The sequence below is a fragment of the Taudactylus pleione genome, unplaced genomic scaffold (genome assembly GCF_031769625.1).
Source record: "Taudactylus pleione unplaced genomic scaffold, aTauple2 ptg000255l, whole genome shotgun sequence".
Taxonomy (NCBI): Eukaryota; Metazoa; Chordata; class Amphibia; order Anura; family Myobatrachidae; genus Taudactylus; species Taudactylus pleione.
The window spans coordinates 1,698,072-1,715,753 of NW_028284657.1; the positions used below are offsets into that span (position 1 = coordinate 1,698,072).

At 42.0% G+C, this 17,682-nt stretch overlaps 1 protein-coding gene across 1 annotated transcript in view; it reads right to left on the minus strand.

The window, feature by feature from the left end:
* Nucleotides 1-4,966: 4,966 nt before the first annotated feature.
* The window catches only part of LOC148515063 (asialoglycoprotein receptor 1-like), a 40,706-nt gene continuing 27,990 nt past the window's right edge, over nt 4,967-17,682 (minus strand). Inside the window, exon 9 of the mRNA XM_088480538.1 lies at nt 4,967-5,120. Within this exon, the coding sequence (XP_088336664.1) occupies nt 4,967-5,120 (154 nt within the window). The remainder of the gene's footprint in view (nt 5,121-17,682) is intronic.

Below are 17,682 nucleotides of genomic sequence, written 5' to 3' on the forward strand. Positions count from 1 at the left end.
TCTAGCATTTTCTGTGAGTTCTCCCAGCCTTGTCACATGGTCTGGGTGTATCCCCGAACTTGTTTTTTGAAGTGGATCACCTCTTTCCAGCTTCCACATGTTTCCCCGGCTCTCAAGCGGCACCAACGGCTCTCAAGCCATTCCACCAGCTCTCAGCCGCACCTCCAGCTCTCAAAGCTGCATCACACCAATGGCTCTCAAGTCACTCCACCAGCTCTCAGTCACACCTCCGGCTCTCAATGCCACATCACATTACCAGCTCTAAAGCCACACTACCAGCTATCAACCACAACTCCAGCTCTCAAAGCTGCATCATATCACTGTCCGGCTCTCAGCTGCACCTCCATCTCTCAAAGCCGCATCACATCACCAGCTCTCAAGCCACTCCACAGCTCTCAGTCACACCTCCGGCTCTAAAAGCAGCATCACAACTCCGGCTCTCAAGCCACTACACTGGCTCTAAGCTGCACCTCCAGCTCTCAAAGCCAAATCACATCACCAGCTCTCAAGTCACTCCACCAGCTATCAGTTGCACCTCCGGTTCTCAATACAGCATCATAACCCCAGATCTCAAGCCACTACACTGGCTCTCCGCTTCACCTCCGGCTCTCAAAGCTGCATCACATCACCAGCTCTAAAGCCACACTACCAGCAATCAGCTGCACCACCAGCTCTCAAAGACACATCACAACCCTGGTTCTCAAGCCACTACACCGGCTCTCAGCCGCACCTCCGGCTCTCAAAGCCACATCACATCACCGGCTCTAAAGCCACACTACCAGCAATCAGACGCACCTCCAGCTTTTAAAGCCACATCACATCAGCAGCTCTCAGGTAACTCCACCGGCTCTCTGCTGTACTTGTGGCTTTCAAAGCTGCATCACATCACCGGCTCTCAAAGCCGCACCACCAGCTCTTTAGCCACACCACCAGCACACAGCCACATCTCCTGCTCTCAAGCTGCTTCATCGGCTCCCAAAGCTCCAACTCAGTCACCAGATTGCATCACCTCTTGTAATACTAGGCACATCTTAAGCCATCACATTTAACTCTGGTCTTCCTAGATCTTGCTACCTCCTGCCACCCCAGCACAAGGACCCAGTCTGCTCCAGCTACCCACTTTCCACTTGTGACCGGAGTTACCCCCCTGCACTGAGGTGCATGCCGACACAGTTGCAACAAGCACCGCGACTGCCCACATCTGTCACCCCCCTATGTGTACAGGAGTCCTATCTGTCCAAGGAGCAGCGAGCACCTTCAGCAAATGGCACTCTGCCCTGGACTGCATCACACTCCCTTCCACCATTGGCTTCCCGCTCACCACACGACAGAGAGACTGATTCTGCAAACCGCTTCATGGCTCCAACCACCGCCAACCACCCAGGCCCTGGCAAGTGGCCATCCACAGACTCCATCTCAGTGGCACCAACCCACACCAATCGAGGCATGTTACAGACCCCAGCACTGCCCACCAGCACCAGTACCCACCGTCCTACTGGGACCAGACTTCCATCACCACAAAGGTGTTGTATGGACAGCATCCTCTAATGGTTACACCACTCACCCCATGCATGCTGCAGACTTCAGCAATGCCCACCCGGTGCTGGCACCTGTTGTCCTACCAGGAACAGTCTTCCATCACTCCAATGCTGCCATACCCCATCTGCAATGCCATATCACAGGCAACCTACTGGTAGATCATTTTCATGCTTGCTAGACAGTGCGGGACGCCACGACAGCAGCACACTTGTCCACACCATCACCACATCCCCCTGGCGACTACCAAGACTGTAGACCATAGGTCCAGCAGGGAAAATGTGCTGGTCCAGAACAGCATGGAAAGGAGCCCCCTAAAAAGGTCCACCCACCTTCCCCCCAAGCCAGCCACACCACCTCACAAAACCCCCCCTGGGACCATTCCAGAGTAGCACTATCTTCTCAATAAATGGTTTGGCCCCTCACCTGGTCATTCAGTCACCAATAAATCTATCACTGCTCCTCATTGTGAGATCTTTTTGATTACATTATATTGTTTCACATATAAATGCATCAGCTCATTACTAGGGAATCTTACATATATTTTTCATGACAACTTTATTGTATTTTCTAAATACTGAATTTTTAACATCTTTGTGCAATTAAGGAAACATTCTTGAAAGTATTTTGACTTTGAACGAAGTATAATTTATTTTTTAGAAAAAACAGAAAATAGAACAATGTATAAAAACATATCCTGATGGCCGATGTAATACCGTCAGATAAAACAAGTTGTTATTCTTTAATCACCTTTTTCACATACTTTAAAAAATAAATGAATTCCTGGACCGCGTCAGCTCTCGCCTTCTCACAGAAAGACTATGAAGCTTGTCCTAAATTAGGGCCCAATTCAGATCCGTTTGCTAGGCTGCGTTCACATGCTGCCATCAGGTGCAGAGTATGCAAATCCCACGATCGCACGGCATGGCTTCAGGACACCCACTATGTGTCAGCGTGCGACGGCAGTGTGATCGCAAGCCAGTCTAATGCTGCCACTTTCCCTTCACAGCACGTCATCTCCAGGATGTGTATTTAACAATCGGTAACATCGAGAACCATCGGATACATATGCAGTGCTTGTGGTTGACCCTACCCTACCGCAAGTACTGCGAGTGCTTCAGTCAAAAAAAAGCCTGGTGACGTGTACAATGATTCTCCACTTTAATTATGGACGCCAAAAGAACGCTATTTTTAATGCTCAGATATGCCAGCATCCGCACCAACACTCCTTTGTTTTCAAGGGTCTTTCCCTGTTACCACCCACAAACGGCACATTCTGTCAATTCAACAAGTGGGCTGTCTATGTATTCCAATTGATCGCTTCCCGATCGCAATGACTGGCTTGTGCACGTGCAGTGAAATGCATAAGCATCCGCAGATGGGTAACAATCGGCCATAGCATGCAAACGCAGCCTAGCAAATGGGTCTGAATCAGCCCTTAGTGCAGACAGTGGCTGTGTAGCAGTGAGCTTCAGCAATGTCCCGTTATTCTGACCATCACCAGTAACTTGTACTAAAGAGGCAGGTGCTGTGCAGGAGGTAAGTGTTTTTTTTGTCCAAGAGGCAGGTGCTGTGCAGGAGGCAGGTGCTGTGCAGTGCAGTAGGTAAGTGCTTTTGGTCCAGGAGGCAGGTGCTGTGCAGGAGGCAGGTGCTGTGTAGTGCAGAAGGTAAGTGTTTTGTGGTACAGGAGGCAGGTACTGTGCAGGAGGCAGGTGTTTGGTGCAGGAGGCTGGTGATGTATGGTGCAGGAGGCAGGTGTTGTTTGATGCAGGAGGCTGGTGATGTATGGTGAAGGAGGGAGGTGCAGTGTGGTGCAGGAGGCTGGTGATGTATGGTGCAGGAGGGAGGTGCAGTGTGGTGCAGGAGGCCAGTGCTGTGCAGGGCAGAAGGCACTTGCTGTACAGGGAATGGGATTGAAATCCCCACTGCAGAAGCCCAAAATGACCTGACTGGGGCTGGAAAGTATTCTAATCCTCCACAACCCTCCCATGGTGGTGCATAACCCTAAAACTCCCGGTTGGTGCCTAAACCTAACCCTCCCCTTCCTGCACCCTAAACTTAAATGTGGCACTTAACCCAAACCTCTCTTTCCGCTAGCCCCTGGTGGGTGCCTAACCCTATGTCCCCCCAGAGGTTCCTAAACCTAACCCTCTCCCCCACTGCTAACAGATCAGTTGTGCAGGACTTACCTTGATCGGTCCAGCATCTGTCTGTCTACCAGCATCGGGATTAAGATAGGTGTCAGTATTCATCGGTGCATATTATTAAAGTTTAGAGTGAATGAAGCAGACCCATAGTGGATGACCTAGATGATGGTGGCTCAGTGTGGATGTCCTGAATGATGGTGGATCAGATTGAATGGCCTGAATGATGGTGGCCCAGAGTGGATAGCCTGAATAATGGAAGTCCTTAATGATGGAGGCCAGAATGGATGACCGGAATGATGGAGGTTAGAATGGATTGGATGGTTGAATGAAGGTGACCCAAGTGTGATAAAGGAACAGAGTGTAAGGCATTAATGATGGAGGACCAGAGTGTACAGCCCTAATGATGAAGGACCAGAGTGTACAGCCATAATGATGGAGGGTACATCCCTAATGATGGTGTACCAGAGGGTACAGTCCTAATTATGGAGGACCAGAGGGTACAGCTCTAATGATAGAGGACTAGAGTGGACAGTCTTAATGATGGAGGACCAGAGTGTTAAGCCCTAGTTATGAAGGACCAGAGTGTACAGCCTTAATGATGGAGGACCACTGAGTACAACTCTAATGATGGAGGACTAGAGTGGACAGCCTTAATTATGAAGGACCAGAGTGTACAGCCTTAATGATGGAGGATTAGAGTAGTGTACAGACCTAATAATGGAGGACCAGAGTGTACGGCTTTAAAGATGGATGAACAGAGTGTATAGCCCTAATTATGGAGGACCAGATTGTATGGCCTTAATGATGGAGGACCAGAGTGTATAAATCCTTAGAGAAAGGCCTTAATAAAGAATGTGCAGAGTGGAAGACATTAAAGAAAAAGATTCTGATTTAATTGCATTTTTGCTGAAGGTCTTGTGGGGAGAACTTTGATGATACAGGATATGAGTACAGTCCATTCTTGATGGAGATCCAAAGTAGGGTGCATAACTCATAAGGAACCTGAATAATTTGTGTGTAGATGGCACTAATGATGGAGGTCCTGCTTGGGGTGATAAATGACAACATGTGAAATACACTATGTGCTCTGTACGGATGTGACAGCCAGAAATTTCTTACTACCCGAGGAGGGGATATCAGGGGCATAACATGGACATATCCTAGTGATACTATAAGGCAACTGAAATGATCATTAGTAGATACAGTTGTCATCAGACTAAACATCTGAGCAGCCTATGTGAGGGTATAGAAAAAAAAGTTGATCATGGAGGTTACATGATACACTAAATTTTCTTCTCACAAATGTAATGAAAGCTCCTAGAACAGTGGTCATCATTCCATACAAAGCCATCATCAAAATTGAACATCTGAGCACAGTCTTCACCTCCTCCAAGATTGTGACCAAACCAGTTATCTGGCTGATCCTCATTCAAGAACCTGTAATAGACAAATGACAATCTAAATTATTTTTTACTACATATATAAAATGTAATTGTCCTACCACACAATATATAATAATATATAATACCCTACTACACATTCTATAATACTAAATTATCCTGCGTTATACCACACAATATATAATCTATCATTATCCTGTCTCATATAACACATTATATAATACTCATTATCCTAATCATACGATAGAATATATAATACTCCAATATTCTGCCTTATACTACACATTCTATAATAACCAATTATCCTGCCTCATACTACACATTCTATAATACTCCATTCTCCTGCCTCATACTATACATTATATAATACTCCATTATCCTGTCTCATACTATACATTATATACTACTACATTATCCTGCCTCATACTACACATTCTATATTACTCCATTATCCTGCCTCTTACAATACATTCTATAATACTACATTACCCTGCCTCATAGTACACATTCTATAATACTACATTATACTCCCTCATACTACACATTATATACTACTACATTATCCTGCCTCATACTACACATTCTATATTACTCAATTATCCTGCCTCTTACAATACATTCTATAATACTACATTACCCTGCCTCATAGTACACATTCTATAATACTACATTACCCTGCCTCATAGTACACATTCTATAATACTACATTATACTCCCTCATACTACACATTATATACTACTCCATTATCCTGCCTCATGTTACACATTCTATAATACTCCATTATACTACCTCATACTACACATTCTATTATTTTCCATTATCCTGCCTAGTACTACATATTATATAATACTCCATTATCCTGCCTCATACTACACATTATATACTACTCCATTATCCTGCCTCATAATACACATTTTATAATACTCCATAATCCTGCCTCATGCTACACATTCCATAATACAGCATTATCCTGCCTCATACTACACATTATGTTATACTCCATTATCATGCCTCATACTACACATTCTATAATACTTCATTATCCTGCCTCATACTACACATTATATAATACTTCATTATCTTCCCTCATACTACACATTCTAAATAACTCCATTATCTTGACTCATACTACACATTCTATAATACTCCATTATCCTGCCTCATAATACCAGTTCTATAATACCCAATTATCCTGCCTCATGCTACACATTATATAATACTCCATTATCCTACCTCATATTACACATTCTATAATTCTATATTACCCTGCCTCATAATACCAGTTCTATAATACCCAATTATCCTGCCTCATGCTACACATTATATAATACTCCATTATCCTACCTCATATTACACATAATATTTTACTCTTATTAACCTGCCTCATACTATACATTATATTATACTCCATTATCCTGCCTAATACTACACATTCTATAATACTCCATTATCCTGCCTAATACTACACATTCTGTAATACTCCATTATCCTGCCTCATACTACACATTCTATAATACTCCACTATCCTGCCTAATACTACACATTCTATACTACACCAATATCCTGCCTCATGCTAAACATTATATAATTCTCCATTATCCTGCCTAATACTACACATTATATACTACTCCATTATCTTCCCACATACTACACATTCTAAATAACTCCATTATCCTGCCTCATACTACACATTACATAATACTACATTATCCTGCCTAATACTACACATTCTATAATACTCCATTAACCTGCCTCATACTACACATTCTATAATACTCCATTATCCTGCCTCATAATACCAGTTCTATAATACCCAATTATCCTGCCTCATGCTACACATTATATAATACTCCATTACCCTACCTCATATTACACATCCTATAATTCTACATTACCCTGCCTCATAATACCAGTTCTATAATACCCAATTATCCTGCCTCATGCTACACATTATATAATACTCCATTATCCTACCTCATATTACACATTCTATAATTCTACATTACCCTGCCTTATGCTACACATTATATAATACTCCATTATCCAACCTCATACTACACATATTTTACTCTTATTAACCTGCCTCATACTATACATTATATTATACTCCATTATCCTGCCTCATACTATACATTATATTATACTCCATTATTTGCCTCATACTACACATTCTATAATACTCCATTATCCTTCCTCATAGTATACAATATATAACACTCCATTATCCTGCCTCATTGTATACATTATATAAAACTCCATTGTCCTGCCTCATATTACACATTCTATAATACTACATTATCCTGCATCATACTACACATTCTATAATACTCCATTATCCTGCTTCATACTACACATTACATAATACTCCATTATCCTGCCTCATAGTATACATTCTATAATACTCCATTATCCTGCCTCATACTATACATGGTATAATACTCCATTATCCTGCATCATACTACACATCCTATAATACTCCATTATCCTGCCTCATAGTATACATTATATAATACTCCATTATACTGCCTCATAGTATACATTCTATAATACTCCATTATCCTGCCTCATACTATACATCATATAATTCTCCATTTTCCTGTCTCATAGTATAGATTCTATAATACTACATTATCCTGCCTCATATTATACATTCTATAATACTCTATTATCCTGCCTCATACTACACATTATATTTTACTCTTATTAACCTGCCTCATACTACACATTCTATAATACTCAATTATCCTGCCTCATACTATACATTATATAATACTCCATTATTTGCCTCATACTACACATTCTATAATACTCCATTGTCCTGCCATATAGTATCCTATCTATAATACTCCATTATCCTGCCTCATACTATACATTATATAATACTCCATTATCCTGCCTCATAGTATACATTATATAATACTCCATTGTCCTGCCTCATATTACGCATTCTATAATACTCCATTATCCTGCCTCATACTACACATTATATAATACTCCATTATCCTGCCTCATACTACACATTCTATAATACTCCAATATCCTGCCTCATACTACACATTCTATAATACTCCATTTTCCTACCTCATACTTCACATTATATACTACTCCGTTATCCTGCCTCATGCTACACATTCTATAATACTCCATTATCCTGCCTCATACTACACATTCTATAATACTCCATTATCCTGCCTCATACTACACATTCTATAATACTCCATTATCCTGCCTCATACTACACATTATATAATACTCCATTATCCTAGCTCATACTACACATTCTATAACACTCTATTGTCCTACCACAAACTACCCATTCTATATTACTCCATTATCCTGCATCATACAACACATTCTATAATATTCCATTATCCTGCTTCATATTGCACATTATATAATACTCCATTATCCTGCCTCATACTATACATTATATAATTCTCCATTTTCCTGCCTCATAGTATACATTTTATAATACTACATTATCCTGCCTCATGCTATACTATCTATAATACTACATTATCCTGCCTCATAGTATACATCATATAATATCCCATTATCCTGCCTCATACTACACATTATATAATACTCCATTATCCTGACTTATAGTATACATTATATAATACTCCATTATCCTGACTTATAGTATACATTATATAATACTCCATTATCCTGACTTATAGTATACATTATATAATACTTCATTATCCTGCCTCATAGTATACATTCTATAATACTCCATTATCCTGCCTCATAGTATACATTCTATAATTCTCCATTATCCTGCCTCATACTAAACATTATCCTGCCTCATATTATACATTATATAATTCTCCATTATCCTGCCTCATACTACACATTATATACTACTCCATTATCCTGCCTCATACTACACATTCTATAATACTCCATTATCCTGCCTCATATTATACATCATATAATTCTCCATTATCCTGCCTCATATTATACATCATATAATTCTCCATTATCCTGCCTCACACTACACATTCTATAATACTCCATTATCCTGCCTCACACTACACATTCTATAATACTCCATTATCCTGCCTCATATTACACATTATATAATTCTCCATTATCCTGCCTCATACTACACATTATATACTACTCCATTATCCTGCCTCATACTATACATCATATAATACCCCATTATCCTGCCTCATATTTAACATTATATAATACTCCATTATCCTGCCTCATAGTATACATTATATAATACTACATTATCCTGCCTCATACTATACATTATATAGTACTCCATTATTTGCCTCATACTACACATTCTATAATACTCCATTATCCTGCCATATAGTATACATTATATAATACTCCATTATCCTGCCTCATAGTATACATTATATAATACTCCATTATCCTGCCTCATACTGTACATCATATAATTCTCCATTTTCAAGCCTGATAGTGTACATTCTATAATACTACATTATCCTGCCTCATGCTGCACATTCTATAATACTACATTATCCTAATTCATACTACACATTATATTTTACTCTTATTAACCAGCCTCATACTACATATTCTATATTAGTCCATTATCCTGCCTCATACTATACATTATATAATACTACATTATCCTGCCTCATACTACACATCCTATAATACTCCATTATCCTGTCTCATGCTACACATTCAATAATACTCCATTATCCTGCCTCATACTATACATTATATAATTCTCCATTTTCCTGCTTCATAGTATACATTTTATAATACTACATAATACTGCCTCATGCAACACATTCTATAATACTCCATTATCCTGCCTCATACTACACATCCTATAATACTCCATTATCCTGCCTCATACTATACTATCTATAATTCTCAATTATCCTGCCTCACACTATCCATGATATAATGCTCCATTATTCTGCCTCATACAACACATCCTATAATACTACATTATCCTGACTTATAGTATACATTATATAAGAATCCATTATCCTGCCTCATACTATACTATCTATAATACTCCATTATCCTGCCTCATACTGTACATTATATAATACTCCATTATCCAGCCTCATAGTATACATTATATAATACTACATTGTCCTGCCTCATATTACACATTCTATATTACTACATTATCCTGTCTCATGCTACACATTCAATAATACTCCATTATCCTAGCTCATACTACACATTCTATAATACTCCATTATCCCGTTTCATGCTACACATTCTATAATACTCAATTATCCTTCTTCATACTACACATTATATAATACTCCATTATCCTGCCTCATACTATAAATTATATGATTATCCATTTTCTTGCCTCATAGTATACATTTTATAAAACTACATTATCCTGCCTCATGCTACACATTCTATAATACTCCATTATCCTGTTTCATGCTACACATTCTATAATACTCCATTATCCTGCCTCATACTATAAATTATATGATTATCCATTTTCCTGCCTCATAGTATACATTTTATAAAACTACATTATCCTGCCTCATGCTACACATTCTATAATACTCCATTATCCTGTTTCATGCTACACATTCTATAATACTCAATTATCATTCTTCATACTACACATTATATAATACTGCATTATCCTGCCTCATTCTACACTTTATATAATACTAAATTATCCAGCCTCATAGCATACATTATATAATACTCCATTATCCTGCCTCATAGTACACATTATATAATACTCCAGTATCCTGCCTCATAGTTCACATTCTTTAATATCCCATTATCCTGCCTCATACTATAAATTCTATAAGACTCCATTATCCTGCCTCATACTACACATTCTATAATACAGCATTATCCTGCCTCATACTGCACATTATATAATACTCCATTATCCTGCCTCATTCTGTAAATTATATAATACTCCATTATTTGCCTCATACTACACATTCTATAATACTCCATTATCCTGCCTTACAGTATACATTATATAATACTTCATTATCATGCCTCATACTACACATTCTTTAATACTCCATTATCCTGCCTCATACTAAACAATATAATATACTGCATTATCCTGCCTCATACTATACATTATATAATACCCCATTATACTGCCTTCTACTATACATTATATAATACTCCATTACCCTGCCTCATACTACACATTCTATAATACCCCATTATCCTGCCTCATACTACACATTCTATAATACTCCATTATCCTGCCTCACACTACACATTCTATAATACTCCATTATCCTGCCTCATACTACACATTATATACTACTCCATTATCCTGCCTCATACTAAACAATATAAATACTCCATTATCCTGCCTCATACTATATATTATATAATACCCCATTATCCTGCCTCATATTTAACATTATATAATACTCCATTATCCTGCCTCATAGTATACATTATATAATACTCCATTATCCTGCCTCATAGTATACATTCTATAATACTACATTATCCTGCCTCATACTATACATCATATAATTCTCCATTTTCCTGCATCATACTACACATTCTATAATACTCCAATATCCTGCCTCATACTATACATTATATAGTACTCCATTATTTGCCTCATGCTACACATTCTATAATACTCCATTATCCTGCCTCATACTATACTATCTATAATACTCCATTATCCTGCCTCTTACTATACATTAGGGGTGTGCAACGGCCACTTTTCGTGTTTTGTGTTTTGGTTTTGGATCTGGATCTTTCTTCGTGTTTTGGATCTGGATTTGTTTTGCCAAAACCACCCTTCCGTGTTTTGGGTTCTTGGTTTTGTGTTTTGGATCAGTATATTTTTTTAAAAAAGCATAAAAAAACAGCTAAAATCACAGAATTTGTAGGTTTTTCTGCTCCTATGCCATTATTAACCTCAATAACCTTAATTTCCACTCATTTCCAGTCTATTCTGAACACCTCACACCTCACAATAGTGTTTTTATGTCCAAAAGGTTGCACCGAGGTAGCTGGATGACTATGCTAAGCAACACGAGAGGGCGGCACAAACACGTGACCCATCTAGGAGTGACACTGCAGTGGCAGACAGGATGGCAGTTAGAAAAACTAGGCCCCAAACTGTACATAATGCAAAGAAAAAAAAAAGAGGTGCAAGATGGAATTGTCCTTGGGCCCTCCCACCCACCCTTATGTTGTATAAACAGGAGATGCACACTTTAACAAATCTATCATTTCAGCGCTAGGGTCTGCCACACAACTGTGGCTGAAATGATTGGTTCGTTTGGGCCCCCACAAAACAAGCTGGCAATTAATCTGTCCCTGCACAAACTGGCTCTACGGAGGCAAGATGTCATCCTCATCCTCCTCATCCACAGATTCCTCACCCTCTTCAGTGTGTACATCCTCATCCTCACAAAGTATTAACTCGTCCCCACTTGAATCCACAACCACAGGTCCTTCTGTACCTTCTGGAGGCTGGTCTCCCTGGAAGAGCTGATAATTAATTTTGATGAACATCATCTTCTCAACATTCTGTGGAAGCAACCTCCTACGCCTTTCGCTGACAAGGTTCCCGGCTGCACTAAACACTCTTTCGGAGTACACACTGGAGGGGGGGCAACTCAGGTAAAATAGAGCCAGTTTGTACAGGGGCCTCCAAATTGCCTCTTTTTCCTGCCAGTACAGGTATGGACTGTCTGACATGCCTACTTGGATGCTGTCACCGATGTAATCCTCCACCATTCTGTCAATGGTGACAGTATCATATGCAGTGACAGTAGCCATGTCAGAAATTGTTGCCAGGTCCTTCAGTCCGGACCAGATGTCCAAACTTGGTCCTGCCTGCCCTGCATCACCGCCAGCGGGTTGCTTAGGATACCTAAGTTTTTTCCTGGCAGCCCCAGTTGCGGGAGAAAATTAAGAAGGAGCCGTTGACGTGTCACGTTCCGCTTCAGCTGACAGTGTGTTCACCAGCAGGTCTTTGCACCTCTGCAGGCTTGTGTCGGCCAGAAAGAGAGACACCACATAGGCTTTAAACCTAGGATCGAGCACGGTGGCCAAAATGTAGTGGTCTGATTTCAACAGATTGACCACCCTGGAATCCTGGCAAAGCGAATGAAGGGCTTCATCCACAAGTCCCACATGCCGAGCGGAATCGCTCCGTCTTAGCTCCTCCTTCACTTTCTCCAGCTGCTTCTGCAAAAGCCTGATGAGGGGAATGACCTGACTCAAGCTGGCAGTGTCTGAACTGACTTCACGTGTGGCAAGTTCGAAGGGCTGGAGAACCTTGCACAACACGGAAATCATTCTCCACTGCGCTTGAGTCAGGTGCATACCCCCTCCTTTGCCTATGTCATAGGTGGATGTATAGGCTTGTATGGCCTTTTGCTGCTCCTCCATCCTCTGAAGCATATAGAGGGTTGAGTTCCACCGCGTCACAACCTCTTGCTTCAGGTGATGGCGGGGCAGGTTCAAGAGTGTTTGCTGCTCCAGTCTTCGGCACGCAGTCACTGAATGGCGAAAGTGGCCAGAAATTTTTCGGGCCACCCAAAGCCTCTCCTGCACGCCCCTGTCGCTTTTCAGAAAATTCTGCACCACCAAGTTTATTGTGTGAGCAAAACATGGGACGTGCTGGAATTTGCCCAGATGTAATGCCCGCACAATATTGGTGGCGCTGTCAGATAACACAAATCCCCAGGAGAGTCTAAGTGGGTCGATGATTTCCCTCAGTTTCTCTAAGAGGTTGTCGGCGGTGTGCCTCTTACTGAAACCGGTGATACACAGCGTAGCCTGCCTTGTAACGAGCTGGCGTTTCTGAGATGCTGCTACTGGTGACGCTGCTGCTGTTGCTGCGTAAGGTGATACATCTACCCAGTGGGCTGTCACAGTCATATAGTCCTTAGTCTGCCCTGTTCCACTTGTCCACATGTCCATGGTTAAGTGGACATTGTGTACAACTGCATTTTTCAGGACACTGAGGACACTTTTTCTGACGTTTCTGTACAGTCTCGGTATCGCCTGCCTAGTGAAGTGGAATCTAGACGGGATTTGGAACCGGGGACACACTACCTCCATCAATTGTCTAAATCCCACTGCACTAATGGCGGATACTGGACGCACGTCTAACACCAACATAGCAGTCAAGGCCTCAGTTATACGTTTTGCTTCAGGATGACTGCTGTCGTACTTCATCCTCCTCGCTAAGGACTGTTGGAGGGTCAATTGTTTAGTAAAAGTAGTGGTGTTCCTACTTCCTCTCTGGGATGATGAACGACTCCCAGCAGCAGCAACAGCAGCAGCGGCAGCAGTAGGCGTAGCAATGCAGGATCCTCCGGAGGAATCCCGGATAGGAGAGTCAGTCATGCCAGTGACATGGCCTGCAGGACTACTTCCGATCCTGACTAAGGAGGAAATTGATGAGGAGGGAGTTGACGGCGTGGTTTGCAGGCGCTTGGATACAACAGGACAACGGGATTTAGGTGTCCCTGGACTGCTTACGGTCTTAGCCAAAGTTTCTGAACTTGACAGTAACTTTTTATGAACGCGCTGCAGGTGCCGTATAAGGGAGAATGTTCCTATGTGCTTGACGTCCCTACCCCTACTTATTTCACCTTTACATATGGTACATATGGCAAGACAGTTGTTGTCCGGATTTGGATAGAAATATTGCCAGACCAAAGAGGTGGAATGTTTGGTCTTCTGCCCAGGCATGACAGTGATGGGCTTTTTCATCCCACGGACAACAACTGTCTCCCCCGGAGCCTGATTTAAACAAACCACATCTCCATCAGAATCCTCCTCGCCAACTTCCTCCTCAGCGCCAGCTACACCAGTATCCTCATCCTGTTGTACTTCAACAGTGACATCTTCAATTTGCATATCAGCAAGTGGACTGTGGGTGCTCCTTTCAGCACTTGCAGGGGGCGTGCAAATGGTGGAAAGAGCCACCTCTTCCCATCCAGTGCTGGGAAGGTCAGGCATCGCAACCACCACCACACTTGGACTCTCCTTGGGGATTTGTGATATCTTCTTAGAAAGCACAGTTCTTCGCTGTGCTTTTGCCAGCTTAACTCTTGATTTTTTTAGTGGGAGGAGGGCTTCCATCGTCATGTGAAGCTGAACCACTAGTCATGAACATACTAGGGATCGACCTTAGCCGTTCCTTGCCACTCCGTGTCGTAAATGGCATATTGGCAAGTTTACGTTTCTCTTTAGCTGATTTAAATGTCTTTTTCAAGGTCATTTTCCTGAACTTTGCCATTTGGGATTGTATGTGCCCTCTACTATGACATTGGGCATCGGCCTTGGCAGACGACGTTGATGGCATGTTATCGTCTATGTCATGACTAGTGGCAGCAGTTTCAGCACTAGGAGGAAGTGGTTCTTGATCTTTCTCTATTTTATTTTTATCAGAGAAAGTTTGGTCCTCCATTTATGTTATATCGATTTGATATATACGTGCGGCTAAACACAGAAAATATTTTTTTTTTTGGTTTGGACTGGAGTGTACTTTCGGGGGTTACAGCACCCTTAACGGTCAAGCCAGCCGGCCCTTTACTTATGACACAGGCGCACGCTTGGCACTACTTTGTTGATGCACGTGTGGCTACTGCGCACACAATTCACAAACACAGAAAATAATTTTTTTTTTGGTTATTATTATTATTATTAGCATTTATTTATATGGCGCCACAAGTGTTCCGCAGCGCCTTACACAGTACATGAACAAATTGTATACAAGTGACTTACAGAACAATACAATACAGGACATGGATAATATATATTGCTACATTAGTGACCATATCACCCAGATAAGCAACAGAGCATAAGCAACCAAGTGTTAGGTGCCCTAGTGGTGAGTAAGAAGTAAATGACACTATAGTAAGGAGAAGCACAAGAGGGTAGATGGCCCTGCTCGTGAGAGCTTACATTCTAAAAAGGTGGGGGAAGACAAACTGGGTTGACACAGATGGGGTAGATGGGGACGAATGAGCATGTAGCAAGGAGTTAGAATGATAGCTGGAAGGCTTTGATGAAGTAGTGGGTCTTGAGAGCCCGTTTGAAGGATTGCAAACAGGTGGAGAGTCTGATGCGGAGTGGGAGAGAGTTCCAGAGGTGGGGAGTAGTGCGGGCAAAATCTTGGAGGCGGGAGTGGGAGGAAGTAATCAGCTGGCATGAAAGGCGGCGTGCATTAGTTGAGCGAAGAGGGCGGAGAGGAGCGTGAAGGGAGATGAGATCAGAGATGTATATGGGAGAAGATTGGGTGAGGGCTTTGTGAGCGAGCGTGAGAACCTTAAATTGGACTCTGAAAGGGAAGGGGAGCCAGTGTAGGGCTTGTAGGAGAGGGGAGGCAGATACAGAATGTTTGGAGAGGAAGATAAGCCGTGCAGCAGCATTGAGGACAGACTGGAGAGGAGAGAGATGGGATTTGGGGAGGCCAGATAGGAGGAGGTTACAATGGTCCAATCTGGAGATGACCAGTGAGTGTATGAGGGTTTTAGTAGCATCCTGGGTGAGATAGGGTCTGATCTTAGAAATATTTTTGAGATGGAAACGACAGGACAGTGAAAGGTTCTGGATATGTGGTTTGAAGGAGAGGGATGAGTCCAGGATAACTCCAAGACAGCGCACCTTGGGACTAGATGAGATAGTTATTCCATCAATTGATAAAGAAATAGTGGGAAGTGAGGTGATGTGGGAGGGTGGGAAGATGATTAGCTCTGTCTTAGACATATTAAGTTTAAGAAATCGCTGGGACATCCAGGAAGAGACAGCAGAGAGACAGTTGGAGATACGAGTCAGAAGAGAGGGGGAGAGATCAGGGGAGGAAAGGTAGATTTGAGTATCATCAGCATAGAGATGATAATGGAGGTCAAAAGAGCTGATGAGTTCACCTAGAGAGGAAGTATAGAGGGAGAATAGGAGAGGACCAAGAACAGAACCTTGGGGAACACCTACTATAAGAGGCTGTGGAGGGGAAGAGGAGTCGTGAGAGGAAACTGAAAAAGATCGGTCAGAGAGGTAGGATGACAGCCAGGAGAGGGCAGTTTCACGTAGACCAAGGGAGTGAAGGATATTCAGCAGGAGAGGGTGGTCCACAGTGTCAAAAGCAGCAGAGAGATCAAGGAGAATGAGAAGAGAGTAGTGGCCTTGGGATTTGGCAGCAAGGAGGTCATTGCTGACTTTTGTGAGGGCAGTTTCATTGGAGTGGAGAGAACAGAAGCCAGACTGAAAAGGGTCAAGGAGGGAGTGGGAGGAAAGAAAAGTGGTAAGGCGGTTGTAGACAATCCGCTCAAGGAGTTTGGAGGCAAAGGGGAGGAGAGAGATGGGACGGTAGTTAGAAAGAAGGTTAGGATCAAGGGTAGGTTTTTTTAAGAATGGGGGAGACAAGGGCATGTTTGAATGCAGAAGGAACAGTGCCTGATGAGAGGGAGAGGTTAATGAGGTGGGCAAGATGGGAGCAGGCTAAGAGAGAGGAAGCGGAGGAGGCGGGAGGGGATGGGATCAAGTGGGGAGGTGGAAGGGGGGGAGGACCGGATGAGGGCCATGACTTCCTCTCCAGATACAGGGGAGAAGGATGTTAGAGTTGGTAAAGTTGATGGGGAGGGGTGACTAGGGAAAGGAGGAG